We start from the raw sequence: 20,701 nt of genomic DNA, 5'->3' as shown, positions 1-20,701 counted from the left end.
AGTTTGATTCAAGAAAGGATATAAAAATGTATAGCTGAATCATTATGCTGTACAGCTGAAACTAACACAATACTATTAACCAACTATACTCCAATATAAAAATTAAAAAAAAAATAGAATGGAACATTAAGAAAAAAAAAATAAAAAGAAATATTTTAAGCAATAAGTTAAATATTCTTGATTAAACTGAAGAATTTGTGAAAGACACAAATCACCAAAAATGACTCAAGAAGAAATAAAAATAATAAGACACAGAATAGCACAATATCTACTAAAGAAATTAAATAATACCACTAAAGTTAGAAACCATCTTCTTATTTGATATTCATTTAAATCAGTCTCACATTTAGTGAATCTAATTTAATCTTTTAAATTCACATGAAATAGCCTCACATAGTATTTTTAATGTTTTATCACTAAGCAATTCTTATCTCATGGTACTTACCATTCAGTCACTCAACATCAGCAGTTTTTAAAATATGAAAATAGCATTTAATAATAAAAATCCACTCACATAAAAAAAGAAAGGATATGAAGTAGCCTATAACAATACACCTAAGTGAAGATAATCTGTGGGGATGGGGAGCTGACCCAGGGAAATAAGAGCAGAAAATGTTTGATAAAAGCTGGTGGTGACGTTCCTAAACCAGGTCAAGCAGCCAAGTTTTATGTTTGCTAGAGGAGGGCACTTATTTTTTTTTCTAAGCTTTCAAGCAATCATAGCAAAGGGGGAAATGGTATTAGCTACATAAAACACATAAACAATTTCCTTATTTTATTGCTATTTCTGATTCTGAAACTAGAGAATAATTCCCATAAATAAGTGGATGCTTCTTCCGTAGTGTGTTAAACAACCCCTCAGTGGGTGTTGGGTAGGTAGTAGGTTTTAAATATTTCTTGAATTAAAGGGGCTAGGGAAGTTAAACAAAAAATGGAGAAAGAAAGAAACAGATAAATAATTAAATAGGGGGTCAAGCTTGGACTAATGTTGATGGTGTGTTGTGAATGGACCACAGAATCCAAACTGGTACACCTGAGAGACAAAATGACAATAATAACAACAACAACAACAACAATAATAATAATAGCAATAATAGAAACATGGGAAGGGGAGGGGAAGGAAATAAGAACCCTGATCAACCACTAGGCGTCAGGCCCTGAACACACTGTCTTATGTACATTTAAGTATTTATTCCAGTATTACTTAGCAGCCTTCACTGCCCCTGCCCAGGAGGGAAGCCACAGACACACAGAGTTTTAGACATAGGAGAGATGCTAAAATAATGTAGCCAAGGGCCCTCATTTCAAACGTGAGAAAAGACTCTCAAAAAGATTAAGGGTCTTGTTAAAGGTCACAAATCTAGGGAGAAGCATTTGGTTATGTTGCTATCAAAAACAGAAAATAAATTCTCACTTCGGCAATGAGTCAGATATGAGTGAGATATTAATCCCAGAATATGCATAAACAGAGTATCAGTGGTCTGAGTTCTCAGCTTTTCTCCTCTTGTTTTTACCAAACCCCACAAATAATGTATGTAGAAAGAAAGGAATTACGTACAAAATCAGTTATCTTTACACATTTACTCTGCATCCCCCAGTTTCCACCCTGGAGAAGAACAGGGGTCGGCATGTTCCCTGCTGCGCTCCTGGTATACTAGTTCTCTGCTTGGTTGTTGAAATATCCTAAACTGTAGTTATTAAACACAGACGTTGCTTGGAGTTCAAACATCACGCTTAACATTGATTCCATAGTTAGAATGGAATAAACTTGATGAGAAGTGCTATATTCAGAGATGTCCAATATAAACTTATATAATTGAAATGCTGTTTCACTTGTAGCCGAGGTCTCAGCCTGAGGACACACAGCACCTGCCCTAGTTTCAGTCATGCCCATGAGGCCTGCCTGGAGGGTGGGAGGGGCTGATATAACAGAAGTCAACTTGCAAAAGACAGTCACCCGGGAAAGACCTCCTTGTAAGTGAGGAGGGTGTCCAGGCACCCAAGCATGAGGCAGATACACCACTTGAATGTAAAAGATGGGATGGCCAGTTATTACCCCTCAGTCAGCTGCCATGGCTCATACTGACTTTCTAGCAAGAATCTATGAGAAGCACCAAAGGACTTTCTTTTTCGTACTAAAACACACATATAAAGCTTATAAGAGTGCATTTTGGGACAAATGTCAAAGATTGTACCAGGTCTGCATATCCAACTGCTTACTTTGCATCTCTACCCGGATTTCCAAAAGGCAGATGGAACTCAGAATGTCCAAAACCATACTCAGTGATTGTTTAACTCAAACCTACTGATTTCTCAGTGTTTCATGTCTTAATGAATGACATCAACATCAATCTGGTTTCCCAAGCCACCTCTGCTACCTTCATATTTTCTATAACAAAACTATATTTCTATTACTCTTTGCTTCCCTTCTCCTCTCCTCCACTCTCTACAGCCCCTTTCTTTCTTAGTTTCTTTTTTTTGCTCTGGGTCACTGCTTGTGATGCTTCTCCTGACCAGAAAGCTCTGCCAATACCTGCATCTCCCAGCAAGATTTTGGCCATTTTCTCAAACCTGGCAGACTCCACCCGGGTAGAGGGTATTATGGCAGGTGCACACTCCCTTTGGGAACCCATGGGCACAGGCAAAATCTCAGCAGCAGTCCTGTGGAGCCGCTTTGTATCTGCTAAGATTCTGAATCGCTGGCTAATCAAATCAGTAGTTTGTGGTGCATACCTGTGCCAGATAGCTTCTCTTTATTCCTCTAGACCTACTCGCTACACTTCTCCATATCGCTGTCTGCCTAGAGAGGTCACTCCCCTACCCTGCCAGAGGTGGTGACAGATTATGGCTCGATGAGATTTTGGATTCTTGATATGTGAGTTGTAAAAGTTCCAGCGTCCTTCTCCCAAGGCAGCTGTGGTGAAGCCCATCTATTGGAGGGTCCCCACTGCTTTGCTACTGGACTGTCCCTGATGTAATTAGCCTCCCAACTTGATTGGGAGCCTTTAAAAGGAGAAGTGCTTTGGACCTCTTTTATTGTACCACATACAATGTTGTGTTTTTATCATGGTGAATCTAACAATTGTTCCTTAAGATAACTTCAATCATTGTAATTCAAAATGTGTTTGTGTCTTAAATTTAATTTGCAATTGAATAATTATTGTATTATTTGAGACACTCCAAGTAAGGTCCTGTGTAAACTACTTTTCACCTACTTCTAAAGCCCATTATTATTGGGTCATTTCTGCCAACTTTTACAACATATCTGACAAGTTACTACTGGTGCTTTTCTGCTTATTTGAAGAAATGATTATAAAAAGGATTTCTATAAATGCATGAGTACTAGAGTAATGTACATTTGCATTTCATTGAAAAAACTGTATTTTCCACAACACAGTGGCCTTGAATTGACCAGATTTCCTGCCCAGCAACGCTGCACTGCGTTTGGCTTTTGAATGTGGGGGGCACGATGTGTTCTCACGTCGAGAATTATATGCACTAGAAGGTGGCTGTTATCTAGATGGGGAAACATAAGGAGATGGAGAAGTAACAAGATTCTAAGGAGAAAAGTGTGGCTTTGAGGGGGTCTTCTGTCAGGGAACCTGGTCTACTGCTAAGAGTGACCTGAGACAAAGTTCCTAAGGACACATAACCCTCACAGGCCCGGGGCTAGCTCAGATCTGACAGCTAACCTTCTGGCCCAGTGTCCTCACTAACCCACACCGGGGATGTCCCTAAACTCACAGATGGCAGCCTATGAAATGGGTTCCTCAGTGAAAGAAATTCACCTCCTTTCCTGCCTCAGTATGGGATGGGAGAGACTGTAAGCTTCTCTGTCATAAAAACCAAACTTTCACATGCCACAGTACCCATATCTGAAGGAATTCAACATGGTGACAAAACTGAACTGTGACGCATGCAGCCTCAGGCCTAGTCACCGATTTGTCTTTACTGGCTGTGATCAAGGCAAGGCCACCTCATTTCTGGGCCTCCGGCTCATAAACCATCAAATATTTCTAAACTTTGACTCGGTCCAGTGTGACTTCCTCTGACCCCCGACCACACATCTCATTTCTGCAACAGCTGAGTAACCACTGCTCTCTCTCCTTTTATCTGCTCCTCCTTCTCCTTAGTTATAGAAAATACACTTAAAATATAAAAATCCAAATAGGCCCATCTTACTGACCCAACCAGAATCTGCTAAACCATTCCTGCCCAACAGAATTCTATGATAACAGGTATGCTCTATATTTATGTTACAATAAGATAATAAACACATACACTGCCCTTTCCTTCTCTTCATCACTCTTCCAAAATTTCCTTCTTTGAGCTTTCCCACCTCCGACTTTCCTTCCATCCTGATCCTCCAGTGAAGTTAAAGGTGCACATTTCACATGTACTTTAAAATTTCAGAAATGTGCATGTTTAGAGTAAAATGGTCAGGGTGGAGAAATACTTGTCTGTAGATCTTTGAGAAATGTAAAGCCAACCACTGTGGCATTTATTTCAGAACTCTTGTACATAAGACTGTAATCTAAAACAAACAAACAAACTCAAAAAAACTATGCTTTTTCCACCTTGGGCTTCTCTTCTGACAAACCTTAAGAAAGCCTCATCTAATAAGACAAAATTGACATTGTTATGAAATTTATAGTGGGCTCTGTGTTTCTGAACATATAAATTGACATTTTCCTAGATTTGTGATGTTATTTAGTATGTAGTCCACCTAAACTAACACCACAGCACATTTTCCAATCTTACAGAGTTTCTTTTTCTCATTGGAATTTCCCAAGTTCAACATAATACATAGCCATTTGAAAGCAAATATTCCGTAAATTTCAAGTTGTAACAAGCAAATTTGCAATGTTCTCTTCCAGTTAATGACAGACCAGAAACAAATATAGAAACTAATATTTGTACCAACTTACTCTCCTGCCCATTCCCCTTCAAAATCATAGCTTTTCAAATAAGAGAAACAAAAATTCATTGCTGAAAATAATGCTCCAAATTAAAACTAAAATAATTTAAGTCCATATTAAAAGTCATTAATGTTGCCTAAGAAAACACTAGGAAGGACAAGATTTCAGGTTAAGAGTGTAAAATTCCAGTGTTCCCTGTGTCCTTCATTATAAGTGATTTGAAGATCTTTTTCTCCTCAGGAAAGACTGGTGAGCAATAGCTTAGTCTAAATGACAGCAGCCCTGTGGTATCAAGGGCCCACATTTCAGCTAATCTGCAGTTCTTATTATCTTGATCCATGAGATGGAATTTAATAGATGGCTGGAATGTCTATAACATGAAATTTAGCGAAGAACATGTCAGCGGCATCTGTGGCCTCAACAAAGATGGAGCCTCCAAAATATAAATCAAAGAAAATATAAGAGCATCTCAGAAGAAAAGGGTGACAGTGATCCTGCACACTTAAAATATTTTAAATGCCTTAGGGAACCCATGGAGCAAGCAGTGTTAAAAATAATGATGTACCAACTAAAGTTGTTTTCTTTTTTTTAACATCTTTATTGGATTATAATTGCTTTACAATGCTGTGTTAGTTTCTGCTGTATAACAAAGTGAATCAGCTATACGTATACATATATCCCCATATCCCCTCCCTCTTGCGCCTCCCACTCACCCTCCCTAACCCACCCTTTGAGATGGTGACAAAGCACCAAGGTGATCTCCTTGTGCAATGCGGCTGCTTCCCACTAGCTATTTTACATTTGGTAGTGTATATATGTCAATGCCACTCTCTCACTTCAGCCCAGTTTACCCTTCCCCCTCCCCATGTCCTCAAGTCCATTCTCTACATCTGCGTCTTTATTCCTGTCCTGCCCCTAGGTTCTTCAGAAACTTCTTTTTTTTAATTCCATAAATATGTGTTAGCATACAGTGTTTATTTTTCTCTTTCTGACTTACTTCACTCTGTACGACAGACTAGGTCCATCCACCTCACTACAAATAACTCAATTTCGTTTCTTTTTATGGCTGAGTAATATTCCATTGCATATATGTGCCACATCTTCTTTATCCCTTCATCCGATGATGGACACTTAGGTTGCTTCCATGTCCTGGCTATTGTAAACAGAGCTGCAATGAACATTTTGGTACATGACTCTTTTTGAACTATGGTTTTTCCAGGGTATGTGCCCAGTAGTGGGATTGCTGGGTCATATGGTAGTTCTATTTTTAGGTTCTTAAGGAACTTCCATACTGTTCTTCATAGTGGCTCTATCAATTTACATTCCCACCAACAGTGCAAGAGGGTTCCCTTTTCTCCACACCCTTTCCAGCATTTATTGTTTGTAGATTTTTTGATGATGGCCATTCTGACCGGTGTGAGGTGATACCTCATTGTAGTTTTGATTTGCATTTCTCTAATGATTAGTGTTGGCAATCTGTGTATCTTCTTTGGAGAAATGTCTATTTGGGTCTTCTGCCCATTTTTGGATTCGGTTGTTTGTTTTTTTGATATTGAGCTACATGTGCTGCTTGTACATTTTGGAGATTAATCCTTTGTCAGTTGCTTCGTTCACAAATATGTTCTCCCATTCTGAGGGTTGTCTTTTCGTCTTCTTTATGGTTTCCTTTGCTGTGCAAAAGCTTTTAAGTTTCATTAGGTCCCATTTGTTTGTTTTTGTTTTTATCTCTATTTCTCTAGGAGGTGGGTCACAAAGGATCTTGCTGTGATTTATGTCAAAGAGTGTTCTGCCTATGTTTTCCTCTAAGAGTTTTATAGTGTCTGGCCTTACATTTAGGTCTTTAATCCATTTTGAGTTTATTTTTGTGTATGGTGTTAGGGAGTGTTCTAGTTTCATTCTTTTACATGTAGCTGTCCACTTTTCCCAGCACCACTTATTGAAGAGGCTGTCTTTTCTCCATTGTATATTCTTGCCTCCTTTATCAAGATAAGGTGACCATATGTGTGTGGGTTTACCTCTGGGCTTTCTATCCTGTTCCATCGATCGATCTTTCTGTTTTTGTGCCAGTACCATACTGTCTTGATTCCTGTAGCTTTGTAGTATAGTCTGAAGTCCAGGAGCCTGATTCCTCCAGCTCCATTTTTCTTTCTCAAGATTGCTTTGGCTATTCGGGGTCTTTTGTGTTTCCATACAAATTGTGAAATTTTTTGTTCTAGTTCTGTGAAAAATGCCATTGGATAGGGATTGCCTTGAATCTGTAGATTGCTTTGGGTAGTATAGCCATTTTCACAATGTTGATTCTTCCAATCCAAGAACATGGTATATCTCTCCATCTGTTTGTATCATCTTTAATTTCTTTCATCAGTGTCTTATAGTTTTCTGCATACAGGTCTTTTGTCTCCTTAGGAAGGTTTATTCCTAGGTATTTTATTCTTTCTGTTGCAATGGTAAATGGGAGTGTTTCCTTAATATCTCTTTCAGATTTCTCATCATTAGTGTACAGGAATGCAAGAGATTTCTGTGCATTAATTTTGTATCCTGCTACTTTACCAAATTAATTGATTAGCTCTAGTAGTTTTCTGGTAGCATCTTCAGGATTTTGTATGTGTAGTATCATGTCATCTGCAAACAGTGACAGTTTTACTTCTTCTTTTCTGATTTGGATTCCTTTTATTTCTTTTTCGTCTCTGATTGCTGTGGCTAAAACTTCCAAAACTATGTTGAATAATAGTGGTGAGAGTGGGCAACCTTGTCTTGTTCCTGATCTTAGTGGAAATGGTTTCAGTTGTTCACCATTGAGAACAATGTTGTACCAACTAAAGGTTTTTAACTCTCTGCTAAGAGAGGAGGCTATGTAGCAGAATGAGAAAATCCTCAGATAGTTTCCATACCATATGGGTTCAAGCTAAGAGCCCCACCGCATACTAACTCTTGGTAATTCTCTTTTTCTCTGATGCTTGTAGGGTTTTCTCAGGTATAAACAGTGATAGTGATACCTATTTTTCCCAATCAACATGGTTGTCTTATAAATCAACATGATGTACATGGAAATACTTTTTAAACTGTTAAAGGCTCTACAGATTCAGCTTATGTAATAGAGCAGTACATCAGAGGTTTCAACCGGAGCACCAGATACAATAGAGGTGGTAAACCAAGAGAGGCGCTGATTCCATACACAGATTTAAGAATCTAAAAACTAGAGATAGAATTTTTAAAATAAACTTTATTATTTTGGAGAAATTTTAGGCTCGCTGCAAAACTAAGTGGAAAGTACAAAGTTTCCATACACCTCTGACCAACACACGATAGTTTTTGAAATTCGTCACCTACATTGTATATGTAAAGATTGGTGTGTTGGAGACTGAGTGGAGATCATTTGTGAAGATGATTTCTGTGTTGAAATTTGCATTGCATTAACATCCCAACACAACGGGACACCCCCCTTCATATTAAGTCAAGAAAAGAAGGGCTTCAGTGCAATGACTCAGAGAGCTTGATATGGCTCTTCTACAATTAGGGCGAGACAGTGAGTCTGGGTCTGAGTTCCACCTGGTAAATCTAGAGGACTAGTTCCTTGTTGATACAGTTACGTTGGAGTCAGCCTGTGATCCCAAATTTTGTTAACGCAAAACATGTGTAAGTGTTCCCCTTGGAAAAAGAGAAAGAGCCTCACTAATATCATTTTACATTCTTCCCAGCAAGACCTCCTGGAAGGCTTAAGAGATTCAAACAGAGAAAACCTGGTAAACAACCAATGAGAAACCAGGGGCTGAGGGAGGAATCATTGCTGGAGGAGATGCATCAGCACATCACTGCAGGTGAAGCTGAAATTCCCCTCGGTGGCCTCTAAACAACTGTACAGGAGCCAATGAGATAGAGTCTGCTTTCACACTTGACAGCTCCTGATAGCTCAAATCTACCCCAGGACAGTTATCAGTCAAGTGAGAACTTTCCCCATCTATTTTCCTTAGCTCTCTCGTCTGAATTCACCACTGAGACATAGAAATCAAAGGGAGCAAAATGGTAACTTTTTGCTAGAAGGGGTAAAAGCTCAGGATGGGAAAGAAAAGAAGGAGGCCCCCCCCACTCCCCCTCCAGCAAGGGCCCCTCCTAGCACAGGCCCTAGCAGGAGTGCAGAGAAAGTTTTTGGTTTGTTTGATTGATTGTTTTTCATGAGACTGGACACGTATTTGCTAAATTGAAACTGAATTTGAAACTTAAAGGTATTCATTTGGCCCTGGTAGAAACTGTCACCTACTAGGAGGCTATGGCAGTGCCTTTAGCAAAAGACACAAAAGCATCAACAGCAAAAGGAAGTACCGGTGCTCAGATACAGCTTGATGGGTTGTGCAGTTTAAGTTGCAAAAGGCTTGTACTGGAACTGCCTGGAGCTGCTGTATGAAAATTACCACTGGGCATCAAGGCTCACGTGCTCAACAAGCCCCATCATGAACAATCCTGTATTCTCAGCTCCTGACCGGTGGCTACCACACTTGCTCTCTCTGAATTTTCATTTCTAACCACACCTCTTGACTCTCCAAGCCTAACATCATCACTGTTCCATGAAGAAGTACCTATTTGCATTCCCCCTTTGACCTTTCTACAGTTCAGGCTTCTTCTCAAGAATATTTTGAATCAGACTTAGCCTGTCCACACAAGTCTATCCAAGTTCAAACAGTAGTTGCTTGTCTTGCTTCCCAATACATCCCGATTCTAATAATGATTTTTCTTTCATACTCTTGCTCTACCATTTGTGACTCTGAAGCTGTTCATAGAAAAGTGAATTTCACTGAGGCAAGGAGATACTTTCTGCCTTTCTTACATTTGAAAGCCATGAATTTAGTAGAGAAAGGAAGACCTAGGAAGTGAATCATTTTAACTGCTTTAAACATATGAAGGGCTGACAGATGGAGGATTCCTAGGATTTTGTTTTATTTTCAGTGAGCAGAGCTACAATTTATGGGTGAAGATAGATTTTAGGTCAAATAACTCTCTTCAATTAGAGTGCCATACAATGAAGAGAGCTAGCTAACTGGAAAAGCAATTGTTCCTCCATTACTAAAGGTCATCTAGCAGAAGACAGATGACCAAACACCAAGTATGTATTATAAGAGAAAGTTTTTTTATCAAGAGGGAATTTAGATTGGATGACTACAAAGTTCATTCCTATTCTAAGATTACAGGTAGGTTAAGGCAAACAGTGACTATGATGCCATTTGTTCAGTTATTCATTTATTCCACCACAAAGGTATAAACATTTCCTATGCATCAGGCACGATGCTAAAGCACAAAGGTGGAAAAGCTATAGTCCCTGCCTTGGGGCACTGAGTCTAGAAATGGAGTAGAGTAAAGGGTACCCAATTAACAGAGTCCTTTATTTTTTTGGTCACACTCCATTCATTTTTGTGGTCACACACATATACCATCTTTACTATGTCTGTTTATTCAAAGCTTAAATCTTAACTTTATGGCAACATTACACAATTTACAGATTACATCACATTTGTTTACACTGACCTTCTACACAAACTACTTTAAATAGGATATCCTATTTAGTAAGAAAGAGAAAAAACACGGTTTTCCACTTACTTTTACCAGAGCATGAAGGAAAAAGCTCATCTGTCCATGAGATGATAATGCCAGGCTTTAAACGATGGCTGTATCTGATTATTTTAACTGTAGGTGATTTCCTAGGCAGTAGGGCAGTGGATGTTTATTAGGATGGCTTTCTAAATTAATATGAAATTCCCAAAGCACAACTGAAGATTTAAAGAAAATTCTGGATCATTTTGACACTACATAGAAATACAGTTCATGAAACTAGTTAGGAGAACCCTTAGTTTACTCATACTAACAAGTGACTGCAGGGTTATAACGGGGCTCAGAGAGGCAAGTGGCCCTTGCAGAACTCATGCCGAGGACTCTTACTTCATTAGTATTATGCCTCCAACGAGCCAGTAGAGCCAACTAGTCACAGAAAAACTGTCATAATCCACGAGAGTCTCCTCTGTAATTTCATGATTTCCTATTTTCCAGGTGTACCGATGCTCTTCTGTTTTCTCCCCACTAAAGGAAAACACCTGTGTTTCACTGTTTATCTGTTTCCCAAATCTCCATTCCCACTTTAGGAAATGTAGTCTAATAAATTTGGTTCTTTTCTGGAAAAGGCTGCAGAGTAAGGCTCTACTTTCTCTCTGATGTAGTAAGAAAACAAATGTAACTTAATATGGATGTTTCAGTTAGAATGTAACTCTGGTTCCCCAGATTTAATTCTCAGTTTGGCTCATTTCTCACTGTGGACCCAAGTGAAGTCAATTAACCTCTCCATTTCTCATCTGGCTTCAATGATACATTTATACAGGTAGCTTGATATTCCCAGATGGAAGATGGCATGCCTGCATAAGTACCAATGCTTCTGTAAAATTACTGAAAAAACATAGCACAGTCCTGATCTGCACTATCTTGCCTAATTCTGTAGGTCTCTCAATGCGATTCTTCTGCCCCTCACATTTTATTAGCGCTAGATAATATGCTCATTCTTTATAAAGCACTGACAAAGGATCTACTATAGAGTAAGACAGAGCTACTAAATTCTGTTTATCTTTCCCCAGTGAGGTTTTTAGGCCATTTTCTTCTTAAGCAAAGAGCAAATAAATTAACCCACTGCCCTAAAGATCTTGTTTTTTCTTTCCACAATTCTTGATAACGCTTCTAAGTGGTCAAATGGATAATACATCAATATCATTCTGTAGAAAACCAGGGAGATACATTTATGTGTAGAAACAACCACTGAAACAACAGTGGCATTTCACACACAAAAACAAGTTCAAGGCTGGCCAAATCCCTTGTGTAGCCATAGTGATACAAATAGAGTATATAACAGTAAAATTTAGACTTAGTAAAGAAATTGATGAGTCCGTGAAAGTGATCTAAAATAATTATGCATTTACAAATACGGCAGCCATTAGTCATTTGCCCATCGAATGTCCATCTCATCTTCTCTCCTTATTTGCAGAACTATGATTTTGATTGGAGAAGCAATGGACCGAAACCCTCGGATAAACTGGCCTAAGCCAATTATGGCTATCCTGTTTGCCTTTGGGAAACACTTGCTTTTCAAGCTTCCTTTGTAATTATTAGCGGGTCTATGACCAAGTTATAAACAATGTGATGTAAGGGGAAGACTGAAAAGAGGCTTCTAAAAATTATCAACATTATTATTTCCTTTTACAAATAAACGAGACAGGCATGGCTGTTTCCCGTTGTCCTGCCCTGACTGCAGACTCAATACCACGATACCTGGTTCTGTGACATGAAGGATGGTGGATGGTAAAGGTACAAACAACCCAGTCAATGCTTAAGACAACACTTAAGTCCTTATGGAGTAAGCCACTGATGAAAGAGTGTTCTATCACTGCCGGTGAACAGAACTGTTAACCAATAAACAAAGCAACCCTGTTTTAAAACATGATACATTTAACTACAACTTAAAATGAAATAATAAAGTATATAATAAACTTTCTTTAAAAAATCTTATCTTTTCCTTTATGTTTTATAAATGTATTTAGGCTGTGATTTTTGTCAAATGTCCTATGTAGTCCCAATAAATACTTCTCTTGTAATTGTTTTAACACTATCATTCTGAACAATGAATAAAATTCTATGTAGCACAACCAAATTCCAATTAAATAGATTAATGACCACATGTCAGTATTGACTGACAGACTTTGGAAAACGTTATCGTATTTTCCATATGAAGTAAATAACAATATGCACCTCACTGCCATAACAATACATATATATGAAACTTAGAACACTATTCAAACAACATAACAATTAAATGGGATATTTAAGTAAAGTGCTGAGCTTAGATCTTGGTTTCTGGTAAACATTCAATAATAGCTATTAATAATACTCATTCCTCATGATATATATAAATATATATATTTATATACACACAAATACATATACACCCAATAAACCAAAGTTCTTTGGGAATAAGGAAATAAAGAATTCAACACACTTTTTAAAATATATACGCATACATTTCAGAAGGGCATGATTTAAATTTCCTGCCCACAGTTTTGAGATTTTCACACTAGCATCATAGGTCAGGAGTAAGGCTGGGTATCAAAGGGCAAACAGTGAGACACTACAGCACGACCAGGGTACATGCCTGGTAAGTGCCCATCTTTCCAGGGACTTCTGATGCTACTGGGTGTTCTAAAAATATGCTCTGGGGATATGCATCTGCAAGATTATTTTCTTTTTCCTCTTTCTTAAAGATTTGTAAAGTAAAATCATTATTTAAAAAAAGTCAGCTACTAAAATAGTACAGACGGTCACCAAAAAAGAAGCAGTGAAAGGCTTCCTCCACTGGAGTCCAACTGAAAATTATTAGCCTGATTGAAATGTCAATGCGTTACCAACACTGACCAACATTTATACAGGCTTCAATTTATTGAAATCACTCCAACTAATAACATATGACCAAAGAAAATTTTAGTCCTGAAATATTAAGCATATGATAAAGGTTCTCAATATAGGAATTTCTACAGTTGAAATAACAACATAGTGAATAGTGAACATAACACAGTGACTAGCTGTTGGCTAAAGTTGCCTGCAGCTCAGCTGGATAGCATTTTACTTATTTCATACACAGTTTTATACATATATATAGCGCTTTATCTATTTCAATAGGCAACTTTATATTTTTTCACTTTTTGTTTGTAAACTCTTTATTAAATGTTTATATCATTGTAATATAGCAAAAATGAACTGTTTTCCAATCCACAAGAACATATTTATTGTTTTTGTTTGTTTGTTTTTCTAATGAGAAGTTCCCTTGGTTTACTAATAACTGTCTGTAGTTCTTCAGAAACAAACACTTCCATCTATGACTGTGACTCAAATGAGTGCTGGCTGATTACTCTCACTCAAGGATGTTGGCATTACCCCTCAGAGGCCCCCACTTATTCCTAGAACCCCCAGGTGAGTGCTCCCCACACGTGGCCACCACCGAGTTTGCCGGCTCCGGCTGTTCTGTTTGACATTCTTGCTGTTCATCTCTTCCTCCAGCTGCTGCTTGCCTCCGCAGCTTGACCAAGAGCCAACTGAGGGGCCTCCCTGGGGTCAGCACCAACAGTCATTACACAGATGGCCCGGCACAGAGGGAGGGGCACAGCCAGATGAAGAATGAGGCGCCAATTTGAATCTCAGATTTAAAAAATTAATATACTTATGTTCCATGCAATGTTTGGGACATACTTATACATAAACAAAATATTCATTGTCTATCTGAAATCAAATTTAGGTGACCACCCTGTATATTTGTGTGCTCATCTGGCAGTCCTACCCGGCATCTTCCTGGTGCCAGAATGATGCTGGGCTCCGTTCTCGTCCCCAAGCCTGCCTGGCTCTGGCTTTTGCCCTGATTCTCACACAGGCTCTGATGAAAAACCTCTTTTGTCCACTCTTTGCTCTCACTCTCCCCTGAACCATGGGGCTCAAGCCAAGTCCAAGGGGCCATTCTGTCCATTCTCCTTTTCTCTCATCTATGACTTTATTACATATGTGACTTTATTATGTACGTAAGAGTAGGTTTTGATATTAAGGGAAGTAAGCAGACTCCTGGTCAACAATTAATCTCTAACAAATATTAAGTTTAGGAACAGTTATACATTTAGAGTATATTTCTTAATAAATTTCCTCACATAAATTGTTCTTAATCTATAAACCAATTTTAAATAAAATCCATCATGTCAGGCATTTGTACATCTTACTCTATTTATTTCACCATTTCTCATCAGAAACCTTTTAGCTTTAATGCTATTCCGCGGCAGAGTATCTTATTAGAGTGGCAAAGATAAAGTTCTTTTCGAGATAAAGTAATTACAGTGATTGTAGGGGGAAAAAAATCATCCACAGTTCGTGGCTGCAGTAATCTCCTGGCTTCTGATTCATTTTAAGACTAATAAACTGGGTGCAAACAAAAAGATGTTAATAGCGGATAATTCAGGTTACCTAGAGTTTGTGCTGGAGGGATTAACAATTTGTAACTTAATCAGAACTGAAGTGTCCTAGAGGTGTAAGTTTACAATGTGAGTTCAGCAGTTGCTTCAATGTGTTTTTGGTAGAAAATCAAAAGTTTTCTTCACTTGAAGAAATGACAATAAGAGCTAATGGTTTCTAGATGTTTATTATGTGCCAGGCACTGTTCTAAATGCTTTAATGAGTTAAGTCATTTAACCCTCACAACTTTAATGAAATGTTTACTTCCAATTGATGACAAGGAAACTGAGACAAAGAAGTTAAGCAACTTGCCCCAAGTCACACAGCCAGTAAGTCACAGAACGAGAATTCAAATCCAGAACATCTGATGGACAAAAGGACCACAGAGGCCATTCTCTCCAGGTCTTTGTTCCCAGGCAATTCAGAGCCCCATACAGTATTCCAAGGCAGAATACTATGTTCTGTGTGTTCTCTCATCTCACTTCTACATCCTTTCTATCTTGTAATTATTTTTAGAGTCAGTAAATGATTTTACTCATAAACATCCTTACCATATTTTAAGCCTGTTTCCTTTTAGAAAAAGTAGTTTCTTCCTATCACAGAAGCTCTGTTTTCCACAGGAGGTACAACCCATCTAGACTGTGGGCAACGGCTGGAGCGTGATGGGAGAAGGGACAGGACATCTCATCCCAGCGTAGGAGAGAACACTGCTGGGACTCAGGGAGCAGAAGCCTGCAGGGCTCAGGAGGAGGAACCCTCTTAAGGTGATTCCCTGGGACAGAATCCTCATCATCAACATCACATCTACCTAAATTTCACCAGCCCAGGCAAATTTTTTAACAGGTCACACAGTCTCTGGTAGTCTTGTGTTTATATACGTTGGTGCTGGGAAATCTTTGAGAGCTTGAGCTAAGAGCTTTCTTCCTTACCAGAAGGCTCACTCTTCACCCCACACACTTATAACTTAACAACAGGACAGACAGTAGAAGGAACCATGCCTATTGACATTCTAACCTTGAATTTGGCAGGATTCCAGGAGAAAGGGAGAGGGAAAAGAATCTTTAAGTCTCTCAGTGCTGTTTCTTTTTCCAATATGAATTCCTTCTTTAATTTCTAGTTATTCTAAAAACAGTGTATAGTCTACACATCTTGGAAAACCTTATTTTTTCTGCCCACTTTTCTGAATTAAAAAAAAAAAAAAAGGCTCTGAGCATATGATTTACACATCATTTGATTTTCCACACTAATGAGGGAAACAGTGATGACATAGGTTATTTTAAATCATTCATTTTATTATTCAGGAAGGCAATCAGAAATGTATACGCATGGATAAAGCCACCTCCCTCTGTGGTCAACCCCGTGTCATTTCTGTGTGGACCTACGTGGACCATCTTTGAATAGGCAATTGAAAACTGGCTGCCTGCCGTGTTTTTCCAATCAGTTGTTGTTCGATGTTTTCCAGTGAGTGTTCATTTTTCTAAAGGCTATTTCAGTTAATGGAAACCCTGGTCAAGGTCACCATGAATTAAAGAAGATCATTTGACTTGGAGACAGAAGAAAACCTGGTGTTTTCTGTAAGTGAATTCTCAACTTACCCTCAAGGTCAGGCCGAAACTTCAGACCTCAGTTTACCCATCCTTAACACTGTGACAGAAATGGTTGTCCTTCTTTCTTGCCAATTTATTACGAGTTTCACATTAAATATGAAACATTTCAACAATTCAACCTTAGAGCATTACATATGAGAGGCGGCTCATTCTCTCGCATGTAAAACTTAAATAGTGTTGAGGAAATGTTGGAATTATGAATAAATCCCCAACGACAGCAAAAAATAATTAGGAAGTTACTATTAAGACTCATGAAGGGCATGGGGCTTATTGCAGACAGATTTCTTCTAACCAGAAAAAATAAAATTATGATTTAGAAAAATAAACCAGGTGGCTAAGTAGTTTCCAATTTTCCTCTTTGTGAATAAAAAGCTCCTTGCAGAAGCTCAGGTAAGCCACAATCTGTTCCCTATAACTAGTCAGCTACGCATGATCCTGTTTCTTTTTTCCTTTTTTTCCTGACCAGAGGAAATTGTGTACGTTGTAGATCTTTATAAATTTTGGGCAAATGAAACCTAACAGTTTTCTATTCTCTGCTTAGAAACCCTTCCTCTTAGCAAAGTCCCGCACCTGCTCCATCATTTCCAAGACTAAACTTGCAGACCAACTGCCAGTGTGATTAGTCAGCTGCTCACAGAGATATTGTTTGAAGGTATTACTGAGTGTGTATCTTTTGTTATTAATAAAAAAACGAAATGCCTGGTCTATTTATTTGTTGGGTACCAGTTATGCTACATCTAGTAACTGTACGGAAACTCTGGATTAAATAAATAATCTTCAAATCATCTTTGATTCTATTTTCTTAATCCTTAAGAGTATTTTTTCTAAGAGCATTTTTGAACGATATTTTAAATACAAGGGAAGTAGCTGAATAATAGAACATTTATTAGCAGATTTGTATAGCAAGCAATCTATCCTAAAAAAGGGCCAGGGCTTTGGAGAAACACAGAAAAGACTTTTCACTTCTGGCACCAACATTTGTTAACCATGTAACTTTGAACTCATTACTTAACTTTGTGGAGTCTCTTTATTAAAAACATTGGATAATGATATCTACTTTTCAGGTCTGTGGTGAGAATTAGAGAAAAATACAAGTACCAGAATATAAATGTAAGGAAGGAAGTCAGTAAATTGTGGCAAGACAATCATACTTACTATGATTAATATGATTATAAAATGCCAAATAGAATTTCTAAACTTTGTGGATCTATTGAATCAATGTGTGAAAGTTCAAATGCAGATGCCATCCGCTACGGGCAACACACCATGTTGGAAATAAGACAGGGACCCAAACCGACAAGTTATCTGATCTTATGAGGCTTACAGACTCTTGGAATATAGACAGACAATTGCATAGAATGTAGGACAGAAGTTTAATGATATCTGAATTACATTTTTGAGCAATTCCGCCATTTCCCCAGGCTTGAGTCAGAGATCCACGCTCTCCCCTTGACTCGCTACATCCTTCAGGTTCTTTGACAGTGCTCCCTTACCTTCAGTCTACCAGTCCCCCCCATCTCCCCCTTTCTGGGCCCACAGCTCCTCACCTGTGAGCCCTATAAATAGACGATTAATTAACCTCTTTGCCTTCGATCTGTCACCAGCCTCAATCCCAGTGACAAACTGTTACAGCACCAAGAGATAGTCTTAAAACATCATTTTATACACGGTCTTTGTTTGTGACGCTTTGCCTTTGTTCCCCTTTGCCTGCAGAATAAAATCTAAATGCTCTAGCCATCACTGGGGCCCGATGTGCTCACGGGGGTGCTGCCCTACACTTCAGCCCCTAATCACCTGTAAAAGTCTTTGTCCTTCTGCACCTCCTGGGCTGTGCTCTCAGCACTGAGCTGACCAGAATGCCCTCTGCTCCCCTACGCACATTGGCACCCACATCACATTTAGCCAAATCCTACACAACTATCACGCTAAAGCCATGAATTACTGTGCCTATGTTTTATATCAGGGGCCAGTTGGCAAACCTTTTCTCTAAAGGGCCAGAGAGTAAACATGTCCGGTTGTAGGCCATCCAGTCAACTCTGATCTAGGGCACAAGAAAGGTACAGACAACGTGCACAGATGTGGACGGGGCTGTGTTCTGACAGAACTTTATCACGACACTGGAATTTTAATTTCATGTCCTGTTCACGAGTCACACAATACTACTCTTCTGATGTTTCCCAACCACTTAAAAATATAAAAAACATTCTCAGGTTGTGGACTGCACAAAACAAGCAGAGGCTGCAACACATCGTGCTTTCCAACCCTGTTTTATATGCCTACTGGTCCTTGATCCACAACTTTCCTTTTCATTTTTTTTTATTGAGGGTCCCTTACCTCAAGTGCACCAACCTTAAATGAAGAGTCCAAAAAATTTTGACATATGCATACACCCATGTTCCTATCACACAGATCGAGATATGAAACATTTCCAGGATCTTAGAAGGATCCTTCTTGGCAGCTTCTAAAAGACACCCCCAACCTCTTTTTGATATAAAATCATATTTTATTCCCTTTCTATATTCCCTTTCAATAGGCCTGGATTGAAGAAATGGGGCCAATGGCCCCGTAGTACCTGAAATTTACAGAGCAGCATATTTTTAAATGAAACTTCAGATACCATTAACCATTACAACCACATAGAAGTCAATTTTTCAGTAATGGGTGATATCTGCTTAGAAACCCCGAAAGGCAACTCTGGAAATACACATTCATTTTTCAGGGCAGGCTGCTCACGCCACATCTCCTTACCTGGGCCAAGGTGAGCGTCGCTTGTTGGCAGGTGCCGCACCGCACCCTGAGCTTTCCTGGCTGCACTCCTTGACAGGGGCCTTTGCAGTAGACATAAAAGCTGCTGTAGGTTGGTCTACCTGCTGGGAAAAAAGGAAAGCAGAGGAAGTAGCCAATCAATGCTGAATCCAAATTTAGACAAATTTTAAAACTAACACCTCAGGAACATTTTGAAACATTACTGGGATAAATATTATAATGAAGATACAACAATTTAATTTATTACGTTGGCCAAAAAGTGCCTTAGGTTTTTAAGTAAAAATAAAAGACACATTTTTCATTTTCACCAAGAACTTTATTGAACAATGTATTCACCCTTTTGTTCCACTACCTTCTGCCATTTTTCAGGCAACTTCATAATTCCAACTTCCCAAAACTTTTTATCTTTTTGAGCAAAGAACTGCTCCAGGTGCCTTTTATAGTCTTCCAGGGAATTGAAATTTTTTCCATTAAGAGAATTTTGTAAAGACCTAAATAAATGGAAATCCAAAGGTGGAATGCCTGGTGTATACGGTGGATGAATCAGAACTTCCCAGCCACGCTGTTACAGTTTTTGCCTGGTCATCAAAGAAACATGCGGTCTTGTGTTATCCTGATGGAAGATTATGTGTTTTCTGTTGAATAATTCTGGACGCTTTTCGTCGAGTGCTGCTTTCAGTTGGTGTAAATTGGAGCAGTACTTGTTGGAATTAATCGTTTGGGTTCTGGAAGGAGCTCATAATAGAGGACTCCCTTCCAATCCCACTATATACACAACATACACAACATCATTCTTTGGATGAAGACCGGCCTTTGGCGTGGTTGGTGGTGGTTCATTTCACTTGCCCCACAATCTCTTCCATTCCGTATTATTGTACAGTATCCACTTTTCATCGCCCATCACAATTTGTTTGAAAAACGGAACATTTTCATTACGTTTAAGTAGAGAATCGCATGCGGAAATATGGTCAAGAAGGTTTTTTTTGCTTAACTTATGTGGAACCCAAACATCAAAGCGATTAACATAATCAAGCTGGTGCAAATGATTTTCAATGCTTGATTTGGATATTTTGAGTCTGTCGGCTATCTCCCGCGTGGTATAATGTTGACTGTTCTCAATTAATGTCTCAATTTGATTGCTATAAACTTCAACTGATCTAACCAACCGTGGAGCATCGTCCAGTAAGAAATCTCCAGCACGGAACTTCGCAAACCACTTTTGGCACGTTCAATCAGTCACACAGCACCTTCTCCATATACTGCACAAATCTTTTTTTGCATTTCAGTTGCGTTTTTACCTTTCTTGAAATAAAAAAAGCATAATATGCCAAAAATGTTGCTTTTTTCTTCCATCTTCAATACTAAAATGGCTACACAAAACTTTGCCAATTTTCATAA

The 20,701-nt window shown here is 38.6% G+C and overlaps 1 protein-coding gene across 8 annotated transcripts in view; it reads right to left on the bottom strand.

Moving 5' to 3' along the window:
• PRKN (parkin RBR E3 ubiquitin protein ligase) overlaps positions 1-20,701 on the bottom strand; it is a 1,325,586-nt gene that overhangs the window by 807,907 nt on the left and 496,978 nt on the right. For 6 of the 8 annotated variants that reach the window (XM_059940863.1, XM_059940861.1, XM_059940858.1 and 3 more), the window contains one exon: positions 19,286-19,407. In XM_059940863.1, coding sequence (XP_059796846.1) covers positions 19,286-19,407 — 122 coding nt within the window. The remainder of the gene's footprint in view (positions 1-19,285; positions 19,408-20,701) is intronic. The other 2 variants (XM_059940859.1, XM_059940865.1) reach the window with 1 other exon arrangement.

Source organism: Balaenoptera ricei, chromosome 12 (assembly GCF_028023285.1).
Source record: "Balaenoptera ricei isolate mBalRic1 chromosome 12, mBalRic1.hap2, whole genome shotgun sequence".
NCBI lineage: Eukaryota > Metazoa > Chordata > Mammalia > Artiodactyla > Balaenopteridae > Balaenoptera > Balaenoptera ricei.
Note: the sequence above shows the minus strand (reverse complement) of the source record. Positions and strands in the feature narration are given on the sequence as shown.